This window comes from Sminthopsis crassicaudata, chromosome 5 (genome assembly GCF_048593235.1).
Source record: "Sminthopsis crassicaudata isolate SCR6 chromosome 5, ASM4859323v1, whole genome shotgun sequence".
NCBI lineage: Eukaryota > Metazoa > Chordata > Mammalia > Dasyuromorphia > Dasyuridae > Sminthopsis > Sminthopsis crassicaudata.
The window spans coordinates 107,170,153-107,190,217 of record NC_133621.1 but is presented as its reverse complement, the minus strand read 5'-3'; the positions used below and the strand labels follow the sequence as shown (position 1 = coordinate 107,190,217).

Below are 20,065 nucleotides of genomic sequence, written 5' to 3'. Positions count from 1 at the left end.
GATCTCATTGTGCAAGGAACTTTTCCTAAGGAAGTGCTTTCTGCCACTTCCCTTGGCAGGAGAAGGAAGAGAATGAGCATTTACCCTGTGCCTACTCTGTGCCAAGAGCTCACATAGCACCTCCTTCGATTGACCCTTACTGATCAGTTTTACCGCTTGAAGTCTTAGAGAGTTACTTGGGGCGTGGAGAGGACGTAGCATCTACAGATGTAAGAGGTGTTATTTAAACCCGGACCTTTGATTCGGAAACCTAGCTCTCCCTCCTCTGTGCCGCGTTACTTTATAGAAACAAAGTTAATTGTTCAGTTCTCTGTGCACTCACGTCGGTTCCTTTTTCCAGGTATTTTTCCTCCTCTTGGGAATTGTTTTCCTTTAGGTATTGGTGATTTCATTCTTCGCAGTCCCGTGGGATCCTCCTTCTGAGCCCTTTGAAAAATGCTCCCTGGAGATCGAGTGCTCGTAGGGGGAGAGACTGTTGGCGGGGAGATGCGACCGGACTGGAGCATTGTTTTGTTCTTGGAAGGCAGAGGCGGAGTTACTGACTTAGAACACCCAGATCCCGAGGCCGGACTAGATACTTTTGGATGCTAGGCGCCTCCCACCTCTCTGCGCCTGAAAATTGTTTATCTACGAAATGAGGGGAAGGGACTAGAATTCCGAGGTCGGCAAACTGCCTCCCTTTTGCTTGTCAAGGAAGCTAAGAATCATTCTTACATTTTAATATGACGTTTCGTTGTATTTAAATTAAAAACTTCTCGTGGAGGCCTCTCAGTTGAGCAGAGCCACTTTCCCTCCCGTTACTGGGCCCCTCCTTCCGCAGCCCTCCCATCGTGGAGAGTTCCTTTTTGGGCCCTCCTAGCCATCCTTTTCGTTTTTAATCTGTGATTCTATGCTTTTTGTACAGAGTAAGAGCTGAAAACCGCACCACATACTCCAGAGACACCGTGACTCTGAGCCGGCAGTGGGCGCAAATCACAGCCTTATTCGGGTGGTTAATCCAACTGAGTTTGCAAACTCGACCCTTCCCTACCTAGAGGCGGAGCCTTTCCGGTTCAAAACTCTAGGCGGGAGGGGAAGGGCCGGACTAGAAAATATAAAACACGTGTGTGTACTCGTGACCCGGAAGCAAACTCCTTTGCTCTTTTCCCTATCTCCTCACTTCCGCTAACCCCTCTCTCAAAGGGAGGTTCAGAGCTTATTGGTTCGGTCTCTTACTTCAACTGCTGCCGTCGCCGCCGTCGCCTCTAGCTCCGTCACCATGATTCAGTTTTTGGTGAGTGTTGGCCTCGCGCTGCCTTTTCTGCTTCTACTCCAGCGTGGGAGATGAGGTGGGCAAGTGGAGTGGGCATAATGAGAGGAGACTGGGTCGGTAGGAACCGTAGTCCCCCCGCGGGGCGGAGCCAAGGGGGGCGGGGCCGGCGGCGAGCCTTCCGATCCCCGCCGCGGTCCCTAACTGGCTCTCGGGGCCTGTGGCCTCTGAAGTGCACGTTCTGGGACCCTGGCTCTCCGGGCTTTACCGGTCCTTCCTGAGTCCTTGTCCCCCTTAGGAATCCTCGGCTTTGAAAGACGGCTTGTGCCTTTTGTGTCCGCCTAGTTTGTGCGTGTGTAACCGTTCCTCCCGTTCCTAAACACCCCGAGGCTGCCAGCCGACTGGTCCCGCCCCGGAGCTTCACCCGGAGGGCCGGAGAGCTTAGAGTGGTTTCGGAGCCCGCCCTAGTGTTTTTCTGGCCTATAAAATCCTGTGAGTTAAGGCCTGCCGCGTATTCCTGATGCTTTTTTGGGGGAGGGGGAAAGGAGGAGAGGAAGGGAATGCTTATTTTCCCTAAGTTATCCCAACTTGTAGCCAAGCTAATTGTTTTTATGACAGAACATGAAAACTGGAAATAAATAGTGGCAATAATGAGGGGAAAGAATCGAGGCTCGTAGGTATTAGTGTGTTTGCAAAGGATTTTATGGCTTCCAGATTTTGAAGATGACTGATTGGGTTGTGAACAGCTGGAAGTTCTTACTGGTGTACATAACTTTCTCCAAAGTACTCCTTGGGAGTGCCATGAAGAACTGAAGTAGTCGTCACAAACCTTTTTTTTTTTAAACTATCGAACTTTATTGATGTCTCCCTTTTCAAGGAGTATGCTTAGTCAAAGGACGATGCAAGTTTCTTGAAGTTAACTTGTCCATAAATTTCTACGTCAAATCATTAATTAAAATGTTTAGTTTATGATTTGTAATTCTGGATTCTTTTTTTATTTTGAAAATAAGTTTATGCCTTTTTTTTTCTTTTTCTGAGGCAGTTGAGGTTAAGTGGCTTGCCCAGGATTGCATAGCGAGGAAATGAGTGTTAACTGTCCGAGTCCAGATAAACTCCTGACTTCAGGTCCTCCTGACTTCAGGGCCGGTGCTCTCTCCACTGCCCCACCCAGCTGCCCCTGCCATTTTGTTTTTATGTCTTGTTCATTTTCTGACATAATTTCTTCCACTGAACCTTACCATAAAACCAAGTTTGACACAACGATATCAGTAGACAGCAGCCTTAATTTACCTTCTTCTGATCCCAGATTTTTTAGCCTTTAATATATTTTAATATTTTTTTGGTTATACATGTACATTCTTTTTTTTTTTTTTTTAATAATACATTTCTTTATGAATCGTACTGGGAGAGAAAAATCAGCAAAAGGGGAAAACCATGAGGAAAAAAAAAAGTCCAGAAGAAAAAGAAAAAAAAAAGTGAACATACCATGGGTTGATTTTATATTTAGTGTCTATAATTCTCCCTCTGGATGCAAATGGTATTTTCCATTCGAAATTTATTGGCTTTGCCCTGGACCACTGAACTACTGAGAAGAACAGTAGAATTTTTGGTAGTTGATCACTGCACAATCTTGCTGTTATGGAGAACAATATATCTTGGTTCTGTTTTTAACTCGGCATCAGTTCTTGTAAATCTTTACATGCCTTTCTAAAATCAGCTTATTTTTTATAGAACACTAATAATATTCCATTATTTTCATATACCATGACTTAATTCAGTCATTCCCCAATTTATGAGCAGCCACTCCTTTTCCAATTTTTTGCCACCACAGAAAGGGCTGCTACAAACATTTTTGCACATGTGGGGCCCTTTTCCCTTCTTTATGATTTCCCTGGGATACAGTGGCACTGCTGGATCAGAGAGTGTACACAGTTTTTGGATTTAATATTTTGTAAATGGCACCAATTTAACTTGATGAATGTAAATCATAAGTGTAAATTATTTGTAATATATTTATAATAAATGTAAATCATAACCTTATGAATGTAAAATCAAGTTTTAAGTGTTTGTTGCAATGAAGCCATCTACTGGCTAGGAGCATGCATTCTCACAGGGAAGAGAAATATATTTACATAAATATATATACCAAATAAGTGAATTAAAATACATAAAACCTAGCTAAATACAAAGGTCCTCTGGAAGAGAGAACACTAGCATTTGGGAAGGGATCAGATTATTGCTTAGCCAGAGTAGAGCTTAATACCTTATTTTTAAACCTGTTGGTAGTTCTGAGTAGCCAGATAAGCCTGAGAAAGCCTGAAACACTGATAAGATTAAAATTATAGGTAAGATGGAAAAAGAACTAATTTGAAATCTGTTCAGCCTTCAGAAAGTCTTTTATTTTTAAGTAGTCTTTTTGTTCTAGTGTACTTTCTATTACAATCCCATCCTATTGGAAGGTCTTTAGAAACTCCCACCTTTCTATATCCAATCAGAAAGCTAAGTTGTGTTACACCCCCCTCCCCTCAGATCATATTTCCCCTATAACATTTCTACCCTTGTGTAGCTCTTTATTAAGTCCCTTTTTTAGGCTTAGCCATTCATCCCTGGTGGCCTGCTGCCTGGTGTCTTTCTCCTTGTTATAGCTCTTTTACTCAATAGTGAATCCCCCTTCCCTTCCTAACTCCTTTGGGATTAGTCTGCTAAACTCTTCTATGGATTTAGTCAATGGTGTATTCCCAGCTTATGTTGGATTCCTTTTGATATGGTGTCTTTCTGATATGTGGAATTGTGAATTCCACTAGGAACTTCTCTTTCCCCTTGTTAGTTGTTAAAATTTTTTCCTTGCTAACTTGTGTGTTCACAAAATAAACATCACTGCTTTGTAACCTATGATGACTGCCTATGACATTTCTTTTTGTCTCATCTGAATCCAGATTATACTATTTTTATATGATATTCTTATTTAACAATCTATTGCTCTCCCAAATCTGTTTCATATTTATCATTCCTGGTGCCTATTTTACTTCTTCTGTAAGTACTATTTTAAAAAGGTAGGTGCTATTATTGTAACAGTTTTGCAGATGAGAAAACTGAGGGTGAGTGGTCAAGTTAGAGCCGGAAAGTCTCTGAGACAAGAGTTAACACGAAACTACAAATCTAGCTTTCACCATTATACCATCTAGCTACCAGCCTTCTTTAATTAATGTTATTGTGGCTATTGTGTGGAGAATGATGTGGATGGAAAGAGATTAGAAACTGGGAGATCAGTTAGAATATTATAATTAAATAGGATTTAAACTATCATGTGCTTGTGGGAGTGGAGGTAAGGAGCAAGTGACTAGAAATGTGTTGGTAGAATGGGCAGGAATTGGGGGATGAAATTGAGCCAAGAGTTGATTGAAGTTGGGAAATAAGGAAGCTCATTAATAGCTGCTGTTTTCTCAGGAAAGTTAGGCAAGGTTATCTGACTATAGAGCAGCCACCAGATTAAACAACATATTCTGTATAGCATTTTCTGCTTAAAATCTTTCAGTGCCTCCCCATTTTTCTAGCTTTTTTAGGGGATGATTAATTTCTCAAATTTTGCTTACCTGGAGGAGGTGCTGGTAATCTGAGCCAACAAGGGAAAGGTCTAGTGTACATCCCAATTTCTTTCCCCTAGAGAATTTTGAAATTTTAGGGTGGGGAAGTATGTGTTCTGGCAGCTGACTTGAAGATAAAGTAGGCAAAGCTTTTCAAAAGCTACTGGAAGATCCTGACCCTACTAGTTGGGAGAGTTGAAAGTAGGCCCAGTAGGACACTCTTTGACTACATTGTTGTTGTTTATCCTTTGTTCTAGAAAAGAACCATGACATCAGGGAGGGAAGATGCCTTGACATGAAAGTGAATTGGATTTAAGAGAGGGAGGGCTGTGCAAGGTCACCGACCTTATTTGTTCAACTAGAGCCATATAGTTATCAGTGACCAGAAGAGATGAGGACAATTGGAGATGAGCCTCCTGAGTAATAATAGAGACAATTGTATACACATTGAAGCCATACTTCTCCCAGATTGAAAGGTTTTATATGACAAAAAACATATCTGTCTAAATAACTGTAAGCAACCTGGAAATACTTATTCCTGAGTAAATGGACACCTGGTGTTTGAAAAGTTTTTCTAACCTTTCCCACATCAAAATTTGGTCTTGGTAATATTTCTGGGGTGTAAAGTACATTAGAAAACTGAACTGAATTTTATTTTTCAGTTTTGGTACTTAGACTGGCTTTTAGTTCCCCAATTATTTAGTTTTGGCAACCTAAGAAACAAAAGAAAAATAAAAAATAATCCTAATTCCAGTTTGGCCTCTCTTGCATATGCAGTGATAATGGCAGAATGATTCCCTCCTCTCCTCTCCTTCCCAATAAAAAGCAGGGACAAAGAATACTAAGAATTGTACAGGGTCTAGGCAGTCAGTAATAATGGGTTCAGTTATTTCTCTAAAGTGAGGTCCATGTCTAGTGACCATTGATTATACATCACCACTAGATTAATAGAATTATATCATTTTGGATATTCTTGCTTTAAATAAAACTAGGAGATAAAAGGAAGTCGTAGCTAAATGGAAAAATGGCTCACAAGCTGTTTTTGGAGAGGCAAATAAAGAAGTTGGCAGAAGAGTCTTAATACTCTGACTTAATTGAAAAGATAGGTATAAGGGGATCAGCAAAAATGTTTCTCAAGGAACAAAGGAAAAGGACGAAGACTTTAACTTCAGTGAAGAGCTACTGTACTGGCCTGTCATGAATACTTCCTTCTGGGAAAAAAAAAAGGGGGGGAGGTACTGGAAATGACAAGCATCAATTAAATTAAGCAGTGAAAAATGATACTATGTCTTGAGACAGAAAACAGCAGGTTCTATATATCTGATCCTGAATTGGTTGAATATAGACTGATCACTGACTTGTTAAAGCAAAGGGTGAGGTAGTTTAACTCAGTAAATCTGAAAAAGTAGAGAATGCCAAGTGCTTGGGAAACAATAACATTAATTGTAGAAAAAAAATGATTGAGAACATTGTGCCTGCTTTTCTATCCCTACGGTAGCTTTATGAGAATGATCTGCCCATGATGAAAGGAGGAGAGGCAGGATTTTGAAGACAGTGGTCTGTGGCATACCACATCTTGGCAATGGGAGCTGTTGATCAGGAGGTGCACAATCCTGTGTTTATTTATGAGGCATTCAAATGGGTAGAGATTTGTTTTGAAAATTGTTCTCTAACAAGTGTGTTTTTCATGCTTATGTTGAGACTATAGAAGAGTCCTTGAAAAGTGCAACAGTGACGATTGTTAAAATGAAACAGAACAGGAAAACATATACTTGCCAAGGTTTTTTAATTTTGTCCTGGAAGATGTTAGATATAGGGGTTTGAACCAGAAAGAAGTGGGAATGGTGTAGGGCAGTGGTCCTCAAACTTTTTAAATAGGGGCCAGTTCACTGTCCCTCAGACTGTTGGAGGGCTGGACTATAGTAAAAACAAAACCTCACACTCTGTCTCCACCCCTCAACCTATTTGCCATAACCTGGCGGGTCTCCACAGGCTGTAGTTTGAGAAACCCTGCTGTAGGAATTCCATGTGTTCAGATTTTCTTGATTCTCCTGTTTGTAAATAGCATTGTGTTGATTGCTTTCAAGTCCTAAAATATTGCAGAGCCTTCTAATTGAAATCCAGAATCATTTAAGAGTTTCTCTTAAACTCTCCCCAGGAGGGGAAAAAGGTGATAGGATTCTTCTTGTCCAGACTGATATTGCAGTAAGGTGAATAATTTGTTAATCTTTCAGTACATTTATTTATTTGTGTGTGTGTGTGTGTGTGTGTGTGTACATATATATGCAAATATATATAATTGCATATGACTATGCATGCAACATTCTTTACCTTTCTAATAAAAAGAGATATATTTTGTCATTTTTTTCTGAGACCAAATTTTTTAAAATATAAAATTGTTTGATATGTTTTGTTCTTACATTTTCTGTATTTCCCAATGTTTTGAAGAGGACCAGTGACATCACTGGGTGATGTCTTGATTTCTGGAGGCATTGTATTTAAGGAAGGCAGAATTACACAAAATCAGCAGCTTCCCTCTTTGAGTCATTGAAATTCAGTGGCTAGGTAAAAAGTCAGGACTACTGGTAATAGCCCAGGATTCAATGGATTACTTTGGTGTCTTCAGTTCTAAGCATTCCATAATGCCTGCTTCAGCTACCTTCATGATCATTGGAACAAATTGTTCTCATTTGCCCACTCTACTAGGGGAGGTTTTCACATGCTTGGAGTAGACATCTCCCCATCTCATTGGATTTGAGGCCTGTTGGTTACCCTCAAATTAGTTTAGCCTGTTTTCTGAGACAGTTTTTACTCAGGGTGTTGGCATTGTACTTATCAGAGCTTTTTGGAGCCATAGGTGAGAGTTGGGTGAAAATGAATTAAAAGAGGTGGATGACTGTGCTTGAACATCTTGTATACCCAATATTCCAATGTATCCTTTTTGCAAACCTATCTTTTAAATTCCAATATCCTTCTGACAACCTTTTATGTCTACAAGAACACCTAAAGAACAAAAAGAAATGCATGGTAGGTTAAAATCTATTACATACAGTAGAAAATAATGCATTAAAAAGTCATCAAAAACATAGGCCTGGAAAAGGAGGTGGAACCTTTAGAATGGATTGCAATTTATGCAGTCATAGGGAATAACATCATTGATGAAATGACATGTATAAAAATTTTGGTTTTTTGAAAGCCTATGTGAGAAAAATGGTCAAAGTTCTTTCCTTTACATAGCAATTAGAATGGAGGAGATTGGCCCAGATCTCTTAGGTCCCTTTTAATTTTGAAATTCAGTATTCTAATGGTCATACTCTATCCCTTTGGACTGACAAACTGACCTAAAAAATATAATAATTATCTTAGTACATTCTAAGTTAAAGTGAATTAACTTTAATTAAGTTAATACCATATTTTTGAGACATAGCCTGTGCCAAAATGTTAAGATGTATCTAAAAACTAGGGTTTGGAATAATTTTTACATATTTACTATAGTAAATATGATTCTATTTGCTCTAATTCCCAGGAAAATTGCAAAATTGTAATTTGAGACATAGGAAGAACATAGAATCTTAAGTCTAGAAAGGGACTGCAGAGATTTAATCCAGACTTCTAATTTTTCAAAAGATGAAAATGAGGTTCTGAGAAGGTGACATATTACTATGTAATAATTTGTAAAAGTTATTTTAAATTTTAACAAGTAAAATAGCAAAAATTTTTAAACTAACTTTATTTTCAACCCCATATTTCAGTGTGTCTAAAATAATTTGAACAGTATAGGAAGTGAAAAGAGAGACCTCTTAAAGAAAATAAAATTCATGCAAACTATAATAAAAAAGAATGAAATGCTATGTTGTAATCTACCCTCAGTTCCTACACTTCCTCTCTGGATGTAGATGCTTTTTACCATCACAAGATCTTTGGAAGTGGCCTGAATCATCTCATTGTTGTTTGTATCCAGTCTTTTTTTCCCTCTCAGTTTACTGTTCCAAAGTTTGAATTACGTAAAAATACAAGTATTTATTGTTGTTTAGTCATATCTGTCTTTTCATGACAGGTTTTCTTAGCAGATATTGATTGGAGTGTTTGTCATTTCTTCCAGCTTATTTTACAGATGAGGAAAGTCAAATAGTGACTTTACAAAAACAAAAAACAAAGCATCAGGCATTTGTGTAGTTAGAGTTCCTTCTCTTTTTATAAAAAATATCTGGGATATATACCTACTGCTAGGATCATTGGATCAATTGATTATCAGTTTTGTAACGCCATTGTGTATTGCCAAATTTGTTCTTCAAAAAAAGAACATCAATTTATATCAACTTCAAATCAAATGAGATAGTTTTAAAGTGATTAATGCGGTGCCTGTCACTTAGTGTGTGCTGTGTATATATACTTGTTACCATCCTTTCCCTTTTCACATATGTAACTTCTATTCCATTTTTTTTCCCTTCAGCTAGGATTTACTCTTGGCAATGTGGTCGGGATGTATCTGGCGCAGAACTATGACGTAAGTGACTATCATCCAAGACCTTTTTGTTTCTGTTGAAGTGTTTTATAGTGATTGACCTTAATTGTGGGTATTTTTCTTGCCAGAACTGAATCCCAGTAAAAATAAGGAGCAGTTTCCCTTTAAATATTTAAAGGATGATGCATGAGGGTTAAATCTTGGAGTAAGTCCAGCATTTAATAGATATTTTTTCATCACACTTAAGACTCATAATGCTATTTCTGCCCCAAGTCACCAGAAGAGGGCAACTTGTTAGTAATTGAGAACAATCTCCCAATGATTTTATGCTGTAATTTCTTAGCCCTAAGCTAATACTTTCTCATTTAATTGGGACACTTTTTCAAATACAAAGGGCATAAAAAGACCTTTAGCAGATAATTTTTGTTTCCTATCATTTCCATTTGTAGAGAGAAATTGATTATAGTAACAGAATTTACCAATAATTTTAAAGACTTAATTTTTGAAGTATAGTTTCTGCAGTTTTTTTTAGATTTCTTCAGAACTGTCTAAGGAAGTAAGATTGTTTTACAGATAGAGTACTGAATTGGGGAGCTCAAATTTGGGACTTAAAGATTTACCAGCTCTGGGAAAGTAACAGTCTTTGTCAAATGGAGAGTTTAACAATCTCTGCCTTAAAGAATTGTTGATAGAAATTCAGAGGAAATCTGTGTTTTGTGTGTGTGTGAGGTGTGGTTTTGTAAACCTTAAATCATAAAAATGTTAGCTATCATAATCATCATCCTTGTTAGGAAATGCTATTAAGCTTTTACTGATGGGCAAGGAAGTTTATTTTCCCAGAATAACAAAATGAATCATTGATAAAAGGATAGAAATTCAGGATATCTGAAACTCAGGATGAAGGTGGAAATGAACCTCTGAAAAGATTTTCAGAGAATAGAAGAATGTTTTTGCTTTAAAGAATGATAGATAAAATGATGTTAGTCTTCAAGACTCAGATTTTTAGTATACCAAAGAGCATTTGCAGTAGCAAACTCAATGGGATGATAAAATTTCCTAGTTATGGATTTCATACATTCAGAGAGTATTTGTAATGTATGGTGTAGTGGAAAATTAAAAGTGTTTTCTAGGAAGCCTTTTCTTTTATCTTAATAAATTCTTGCACTTTTAGCACTCAAAATAGCAGTATTAATAGTACTTGTTAGTCCAAAAAGCCGTACTTTTGAGAACTCTTTTGGAAAGAAACATAAACTTGTGAAATTTCTCTCATATATTTATGAAAATTACCTTTACTGACAGTTAGGAAAGGGAGAGGGAAGAAGCTATTGGTCAGATGCAAAGTTAAAATCTATTTTTTTCTTTTCAAAGATTCCAAATTTGGCCAAAAAGCTTGAAGAGATTAAAAAAGATTTAGATGCCAAGAAGAAACCTCCTAGCTCTTAATGCCAACATGTAGTAATGTCGTCTGGATGCTTTCCTATTCGGCACTCCTATGCTCTCCTCCAGGACTGGATGACTTTCTTCAAAATGAGATACACTGAGATGCCTTTGAGCTAAAATACACCCATAACACCAAAAGTACCCTTTGTTACTTCTCCTGGACTCTTCTGATCACTATACCTGTGTGGGAGATTCTGATACTTGCATCATGGTGCTTGACTAGGAAATGCTAGTTTTAATTAGTGGTCTCCCTTGTTACCTTTAAATTGTGAATTTTTAGTAATTTTTTAAGTTGCTTTTTATATGGCTGAACAGATGGTAGTAATGCTAATTCTTTGTCTACTACACTGGATGCTTTATAAGCATTTAGTGTTAAATAATATTGTTCCAAATCAATTAAAACCATTATAGAGCAACTAATTTTTGGTGAGTTCCATTTATTTTGTCATAGCACAGCACTTTTATAATTGTTTGTATAACCAGTTAAATAATGAGCAAGTGTTTTTTTTTTTTTTTTTTTTAATCAGACCTCTTAGTTGTCCAACAATATATGCTTTGGGGGGAAAAAGAAATGGGATGTTAAACTTGCTCTTGAGATTAGTCTCTTTGGAATGTTTTTTTCTATGATTAATGTACTTATTTTGTCCTCTATTGCGTCTTAAATGTGATCATTCTCATTTAACTTTCTGTAATTGTGCATAAGTGAAAGGTTGTATATAAAGAAAATATTTCTTGCATCATATTTTTATATTTATTTTAATTATTTCAAAGATATATTCTTTGTGAAAAAATTGACTTAATCTAAATACAACTTTTGTTTTACAAATTCAGTCATATTTCAAGGAGCATTCTATCGTTATGTTCATTTAGTTCTCTTTCATGACCCTTGCTGCTGGGCAGATAAACTACCAATCCACAAACTAATTTAAAAGTATTATATTTATAGAAAGCCAAAATTAAATATTTTTGTTAGGAGTTCTGCTTTAGTGAGACTAATGGGGCTTTTATTAAAAAAATTTTTTTTTTTTAGCAACCACATTCATGGTAATGACAGAATGACATACTCAGATCATGTAGCAGAACCTACAAATAGAACTAGTTTTTCATGCTTTTATACACTTAGCACAGCAGTGTATTTTGTGATTATAAAGTAAGACATTTAAAAAACCCATGAGACCATAAATATCCAAAGTAATAGACTTCCAAATATCATCCCCTTGGGAAAACACAATCTTGTCCAAATGATGTTCCCATTGCCTGTTGCCCTATAGTAAGTAAGGAGCCTGGTCTGGGACTTGATCTCTGGAGAACAGGGTTACAACTGTTTACCTTTTAGTGCCTTTGTGACCTTGGCAAATATCTTTTTAACCTTGTTTCTTTCTCTTTAAAATGAAGTATAAAAGGAGAGGATTTCTAAGCTCTCTTCCAATTCTAAAATCTCTGCTATTTTGTTCCATCAAAATTGCTTATTTCTAAATCTCACAATAAAATTAGTCATTACTAGACTAGAGAAAGGACTGGAAAAAGGGACAAGGCAGGAAGGAGATGTGTTTTGACCAGCTGGGCGAATTTGGGACCAGCCTTACAGATTTCATTTGTTCTTTAGTCCTTTCAGTCATGTCTGACGCTCCTGTGACTCATTTTGGGATTTTCTTGGCAGAGATACTGGAATGGTTTGCTGTTTCCTTCTCCAGTTCATTTTACAGATGAGGAAACCAAAGCAGACATGTTTAAATGACTTGCCCAGGGTCACACAGCTAGTAAGTATCTAAGACTGGGATTTGAATTCAGGAAAAGGAATCCTCCAGACTCCAGGCCTGGCACCCTGGCCATTATAGGTATATCTACAAATGTATATATATATCACTTGGTTTATAACTTAGTTTGCTTAGAGTGTTGCCTGGGGCAGTGAGAAATTAGCATTTTACTCCCTCAGCCATTATATATCAGAGGTGAGACTGTAATTATCATCTTCCTGATTTTAAGCTTTCTGTCTCTCCTTAGCTTTACCGCCTTTTAGTAGCCAAAAATGAGGATTTGAATCTTGCTTCTACCTCTTTAGTTAGGTGCTTTGGCAAGACTTTGAATCCTAGATCCATCATCTGCAAAAGGGGGTAATACTAATACACCTATCATACATAGGGCTCTTGTGAGGATAACGTAAGGTAATATGGACATAGTGTACTTTTCTAAACTATATGTAGAATGTGCATCCTGTTAAGTAATTTGGGAAACATTGCTGTACTCACTGTACTTTTATATTATAAAGTAACAGAAAAACTTAAATGTTCTGCCAAAAAAAGGAGGGTTCATTTCATTGGCTGAAATTACTAATGTTTTTAGCCAGTTCTGATTTGGTGTTTTATTCTGCTGTGAACTTCAGCTCCCTGTTGTTTGAGCAAAAAGAACAATTTTGCTATCCCACTTCATTTTTTTTCCACCTAATTTATTCCCCTTCAATTTCCATTTGTAGGTAAAATAGAAGACATCTGTATATAAGTATTTTAAAATATGTACACAGAGTATGTACAAATATTTATAGCACGTAGTGTTTTCATTTCCACTAAGTTAGACCTTACCCTTTGGATAGTATTCCAATGGTTATATTTCCCTTGTGATTTACCCTTGTTCAGTGTGCTCTGATTAGCTTAGACTAAAGGAACATTACATACTATACTGGAGGAAATTAACTTTCTCTTATGTTTCTTGTACTGTAATTTGTACATAGCACTTTTTAAAAATTATTGCTTCCTCCAGTATATTAACAATTCCAAGACTGATAAATTATATGAATTAACTGAGGCATGATTTATTTATCATAGATTTCAGTGGAAGATTCTGATCCATTTTTCCATTAAGAAAAAAACAGCATCAATTGAATAAAAGTACAATTTAAAATCATTGTTTGTCTTTTGTTAATAATTGCCAAAGATTATTTAGCATTTCCAGGTTATTTTTTTCAAAATTCATTTTTGTCAAGCATTTTTTGATATTCCTCTTGAATAGTAATTTAAAAAACAAAAATAAAATCATAAGAATATGCATAGTCCACCAAAAAAAATTATAATTTTGACCCACCTATAAAAATGTGTGTAATTCTGAATTTTTGAGTCCATCATCTTTATGGGAGGAAGTAATGACTCCCTGGCTGGAACCAGATTAAATGATTGGGAATGGGAAATGTCTAACAAAAATACAGTACAACATAGGTTATGTTAATTTCTAAGTTAACATGTGGCCCAAAGGCATCCATTCCTCTTTGAGTTTGATACCACTACTCTGGACAACAATGTAGCATTTTGGTCCTTGATTGACATGAACTGGTTTTCTCCCTTATTTCTTGGAATCTGGACTTGAGGAAGGGAATACATTGAGACTTACATAATTCAAGTGACAGACATCTCTGAATCTGAGAAACACAACTGTACTCAATTGTCAAATATTGTATACCTTCAGTCCTGTGGAAGAATATTTAAGAACTGAAGAAATGTCATGGCAGAAAGCTGTGGAACTAAGAGTCAGGAGACCTTGGGATTGATGGTCTTGGCTCCGCCACTCTTTTCACTGTGACTTTGCACATTGTCTTGCCACTGAACCTCCATTTTATTAGTCATAAAATGAAGTTGAGAGAGAGGATGGTTTGATGTAAAACACCCCATGATGTGAAGCTAGATCTCAACATTGGAATAATGGAATAGGTAAATTTGTGTGGCAGAACTAGGAGCCATGATTGATGTTAATGGCTTCAGGAAAAAACTTTTCTGTTCCCACAGGCCTGGATTCTAGTTTTCATATATATTTGTATTTCCTGCCCCCTCCCGCTACCCCCAATTCAGATGATCTTTTCTAAATCTTTAAACCCCTATAGAAATATGAACAATATGGAGTGCTAATGTTAAGATTAGAAAAATAATCTTTACAACCCAGAGAAGCTAAAGAATTGATTTTATTTGTGTTCATATGGGAGGGGTCAAACATGCTAACAAGGAACTTAAAGCTAATTAAAATAGGTTCAGATGACTACAAGGGATTATTTCAAAGACATAAATAGCTGACATCAGTGATCAGAAATATATGATGCTTGGTGAACTATTGAAATAATGAACATTCATTTAGTCATATAGAACGCTATGAAAGATGTAGGCTAGTTCTCATTGAAATGAAGAAAAGCTTGTATTCGTTAGCTACAAACATTTACTGGATGCTTTCTGAGCACAGGGTAATGTGCTAAAGTACTGGGGAAAATAAGATCATTTTTGCCCCATAAGTCCTTCTAGTCTGCTAGGGATGAATAATTCCTCAGTCTATTCCAAGGCTGCTTAAACAGTGACCCCATATGAAGTCGTGTAATTGAATGTGGGGATTGTGAAATTATGATTTAATATCAGTAAGGTTTGATTTTTATACCTATTTTATATACAGATATATAAGATTTCTTGGGTGAAAAGGTCACAAGTGGAAAAAGTTTAAGAAGTCCTAGTTTATACCTTCTAGCATCTACCTACAATTAAGGGAAATGACAAACTTTTTCTTCATAAGTTTCCTGTGGTCCCTTCTAGCTCTAGGTGGGGTTAAATAGAGTAAAACAATGCATTTAGAAGCTTTACTAGCTTATGTATAGTTTTTGTCCTGATAAAATAGTACTAAAAAATGTTTTCCCCTCTAATCATTGAGAAGATATTTGTGGTAATGAAGCTAGAGGCAACAGAGAGAGGGGGGTGCCAAACTCCTTGCTCTTTAGTCTTTTTTCTCTTCTCCATTTTGTCATAGTGGAAATGCTGGATTTAGACTCAGAAGCCCTAGTTTCAAATTCTACCACTTTTGCTTATGTTACTTTAGGAGAGTTTCTTTCTGTGGGCCTCAGTTTTTGATTTCCTTACCTGTAAAATAAGAACGCCAGACTAAACCCTTCCCAGCTCTAAATCTTATTAATTCTGAGAGCTTCCATTGAGAAAGAATGTTGTATAGGCCTATCTGAAAAGGAAAGCATTCTTTTTTTTCCTTAGTGCTATTTCTTCAGAGACGCTATAGATAACAAAGATGATCCAGAAGTGGGGAGGTTCTGCTTGGCCGGAGTTAGGACAATCAAACATTTAGAATGAGTCTAAAGTTGTCTTTTAGGATCTGGGAGAGGGACCTGATTTGGTCAGCATTGTTTTACCTTCAGTGCTTGTCTACCTGGTAATTTGACTCCCTAACTCCTTCCCCTATCCAAGGAGACATGTAATGCTACATGTGCTGTAAGAGCTCAGCATCTGGGATGCACCAAGAGGCTGCTTTTAAAGCTCAGGGCAGGGTTTGCACTTGAAAGACTTTAGCCCTTTTCCTTACAGCCTTTTTCCTTAGATGTACAGGCTTTGAAAAGTGAGAAATTCCTTTTTTCTAGAAGGTTCCTACATAAAACCACATCTCTGTTTTAAGAAACATATCTAAAGCCAATGAATAGAAAGGAATGAGAAAAATTCAGAAGTCCTTTCTTAGTGACCGCTGTAAGAGAGACAGAAATTCTCAATAGAGAATCATAATGTCTGTCCTTCCACTTGCTGAATTTTTGCTTCTGTCTCACTTGTGACTGGCCTTCACAGAGAGGAGAGCTTCAGGTTGTTTGGCTCCAGGGTTGTTGCTCACGCAGGTCTCCTTAGCTTGCTGTTTGGACTCCTCCCTGCACTCACTGGTGTGCTGAGTCTGTCCGTAGGTGCTAGGCCTGATGGGTGGTGTTACTGACCTTAGCCCAGACTGGAAAGGTATCCAAATGGAAGAGGTTAATTCCCCAAGTGTTGATAGCCACCATGACTACCACTAATCCAATGACGTTGACACCTAAGCCAGCTTTCACCTGTACAGAATAAACCAATATATTACAGTTACTTCCCACTGGGAGGGAATAAAGGGAGAAGGGAGTGATAGGCAAGGAGTTGTATAATCCAACTCTGTATCTTATCGCTGCTCCCAAAAGTTCTTGTTCCTCTGCTGTAGGTTCTAGTTTGGCCAGGTAATTATGGAAGGGTGAGAAAGGAAGGGAGATTTCTCAGGAGTTTAGAATAGGAGAGGGTGAACAAAGCAGCTTGACCTTGGACTCTGTCAGTGGAGGTGGCCAATATCTACTTTCTGCTGGAGATGAGCCCAGGAGGAAGGAGCAGCAGGAGACTTGTTTTTCTAAGTGTACCTTCTCATCAACCCTTAGCCATACCATTTATGCTGTGGCCCTGAGCAGAACCATATGTGGAGAGAGTTTGGGAGATGTGATGGGAGCAGCATGTTCAGATGGAGAGATTAGTACAGTAGGCCTGATCATTACCCCACCCAGGGGAGTTGCCAAGCATACAGTGTGTACAAAACAAATCTAGTCTGGCACTTACTTGGAAAAACTGAGGGAAAAGTGTATGCTAGGAAATTTTTTCAAACATGACTCGGCAGACTGTACTCTTGCCTGAACTGGGAGATTATTAATCATTCTAATCCTTTGCTGTGCTTAGCATAAAGCCTGCTATTCAGGTTCTAGGGCAATAAGGGCCCTTGCTTGGATACTAAAGTAGAATTCTGAAAAAGCAGGTAGTCAGTTTGAGAATACCATGTACCAGGCAGTGAGTGAGAGAAGAATTACTACTGGGGGTCCCTATCACTGAATATGTATAGGGAAAACAAACTATAGGAACAGAGACTGGTCCTATGCATTTACTGAATTAGGGACCTCCCTAATAAGGAAATTCACTCTACCAAAGTAGATTATTACCTTCTTTGCAAATTGCAACCTTAAGGAGGAGTTAACTAAGGAGTTACCCAAAGAATCCAGAGTGACTTCCCAAGGGTCACACTAATATCAGAGATGGGCTTGTCTTCCTAGTTTCTAGGAAAGCTCACTATACCATGCAGGCTTACACATTTGTATAGTATTTTTTTTTTTTTTTTAATTTAGGAAGCTTTCATATTCTTTGTCTTGTTTCATCCTCACAAGAACAAGTGGTAGATTCAACTTAATCAAATACATATTAACTTCTAGGTTATGGTATCTGACGCTTTCCACCTGTGGTTTTCTTGGCAAAAATGCTGAAGTGGTTTGCCATTTCCAGCTCCGTAAAATGAAACTGAGGCAAACAGGGTTTGCTCAGAGTCACAGTTAGGACGTGTCTGAGGTCAGATTTGAACTTGGGAACGTGAGTCTGGACCTGGCACTTTTTACTGATCTCTATTCCATCCCTACTTTGCCTTTTGCTCTCTATGTATGCCTCTCTCCCCCAGCAGAATGGTAAGCTATTTGAAGGTAAAGACTAGTTTAATTTTGTCTCTCTCCTAAGTGCCTGGTACAATGCTGCTATATATGTGGTAGCACTGCATGATGCCATTACATAAAGTATGTGTGTTTTCATCAGGTCCAGAGATAACTTAGGGGAGAAATTCCCTCTACAAAATGACTATGCAAAATAACTACCATTTAAATAGTACTTTAAGATTTGCTGAGTACTTTACTTCTTTATCTCATTTTTATTCTCATTTTACAGATGAGGATTCTGAGCCTGAGAGAGGTTAAGTACCTTTCCAGCATCACACATCTAATTAATTGAGGCAGGCTTCAAACTCAGGGGTTCTTGACTCCAATTCTAGCATCCATCCACCTAGCCCTCCAGCCGCTTGTCTGAGGTACACAGAAGTTAGGGGATTTGCCCAGAGACACACTGCAAGTCTCCAAAGCCAGACTGGAATCCTGGTCATCTGACTCCCGTATCAGTATGCTAACTATTTTTGGGGGGAGGAGGGGGAAAAGAAGGAACACTAATAGTTAAGGAACCAGGAAGGCTGCATGAAGAAATTCTGAAAGATAAGAGATGAGGAGGAGAGCTTATGGTGGGGAAGTTGGGAGTTGAGCTTGTGTTAAGTTGAGAGCATTAGAGATAAGAGAACTGAAATTAGAAGGATGAAATGGCCAAGACCACATAACTAGCAAAGACCAAACTGGAAATCTAGCCAAGGTCTTCTGATTCTGATGTCTGGTTTGAAGATGAGAAAGTTAATTTTTTTTTTTTTTTTTTTTTTTTTTTTTATTAAAAAGGGCAGTATTACTTGGGAAAGTGTAGTAAGCTCTAAATGATGGTGTAACTGCTGCTCCTTGGAGAACACTACCATGATGTGAGATTAATGCCCACAAAACCATCTTTTCTAATTAGACATTGTGTGCTGATGCTATTGAACCATCCACAATAGGATGTAGATTCTGAGGTCTTTACCCCAATAGGAATGGATTGCAGTCTACACTGTCTTTCGCAGTGTCTTTCTGACCAATGACATCCTCCTGTCATGTGGGTGAGTATGCTCATGATGCAGCTCTAAAATGGAATTTTTCTTGAAAGTGAAGGTAATGGACAATTATGGAATTTTGACTCTCCTAGCTTAGCTTCACCAATACCAACCCAAATATGGCCCAAGGGAAAGGGAGAAACAGGAGACTGAGAATAAAAAGGATAAGAAATGGCTGGAGTGGTCAGAGCAAAGAAAGGGAAAGGAAAAAAAGAGTATGGAATTTTTTTTTTTTGCATCCTTTTCACCAGGTCTCATGATTCGTGAAATGAGGCAGAAGGCTGTAAAAAAGTTACTGATGGAAGAGAATAGATTCCCACACTTTTTCCATTGATCTTGGCCTCCAAACTGGTGCTATTTTGGGCAGTTTGGCTAGGAAAGCGAGAATGCCTTCTGCTTCTACTCACCAAGCTGCAGAGGATCGGCAGGAAGATGGTGATGGTGGCAGGGTTGCTAACAAACTCAGTGACCACGGACACCAAGATGCACGCCAGCAGGGTGACTGCCCATGGTGGAAGGCTACTCAGGGATAACATCTGGTGCCCAATCCATGTGGACAGCCCGGAGGACTGAGAGAAGGGAGGGCGACAAGGAAAGAATGAGATGGAAATGCTGGGCCAGCAATCTTCTTGTAAGGCATTTCCAGGCCAGACAGACCACTTTTATCCCTTTGTAGATCTGGTCCTGACTCCTTTATTCTTATTCCATCATCTTTCATGGCAGAAGAATTCCATTCCAGACACACAGGTAAGTGGTGCAGTGGGTAAGAGTCCTAGATTTGGAGTCAGGATAGAACCAAGTTCGAATCCCGTCTTAGAGAATTAACTGTGTGATCCTGGGCAAAGTCATTTAGCTTCTCTCAACCTAAGTTTGCTCATCTGTAAATCAGGGATAGCATCCACTCCTAGGGATGTGGTGAGGACCAACTGAGATAACTGATATAATGTTTTCCCAACTTTTAAGTGATATACAGATGTTAGCTTTTATTTTTAAATCTTTCTTGTGACTGAGAAATTCTTTCTTATGATTACTTTA

At 38.0% G+C, this 20,065-nt stretch overlaps 2 protein-coding genes across 2 annotated transcripts in view; one reads left to right on the top strand and one right to left on the bottom strand.

Moving 5' to 3' along the window:
• Positions 1 to 565: 565 nt before the first annotated feature.
• Positions 566 to 11,480, top strand: STMP1 (short transmembrane mitochondrial protein 1). Its single transcript, XM_074267837.1, has 3 exons — positions 566 to 1,273; positions 9,287 to 9,340; positions 10,667 to 11,480. Exons 1-3 carry the CDS (start codon positions 1,259 to 1,261, stop codon positions 10,739 to 10,741), a joined length of 144 nt encoding a protein of 47 aa, XP_074123938.1. The 5' UTR covers positions 566 to 1,258; the 3' UTR covers positions 10,742 to 11,480.
• The window catches only part of SLC13A4 (solute carrier family 13 member 4), a 65,201-nt gene continuing 55,802 nt past the window's right edge, over positions 10,667 to 20,065 (bottom strand). Inside the window, exons 14-15 of the mRNA XM_074267836.1 lie at positions 19,438 to 19,599; positions 10,667 to 16,612 (exon numbers count right to left, since the gene is read on the bottom strand). Coding sequence (XP_074123937.1) covers positions 16,571 to 16,612; positions 19,438 to 19,599 — 204 coding nt within the window. The 3' untranslated portion in view covers positions 10,667 to 16,570. The remainder of the gene's footprint in view (positions 16,613 to 19,437; positions 19,600 to 20,065) is intronic.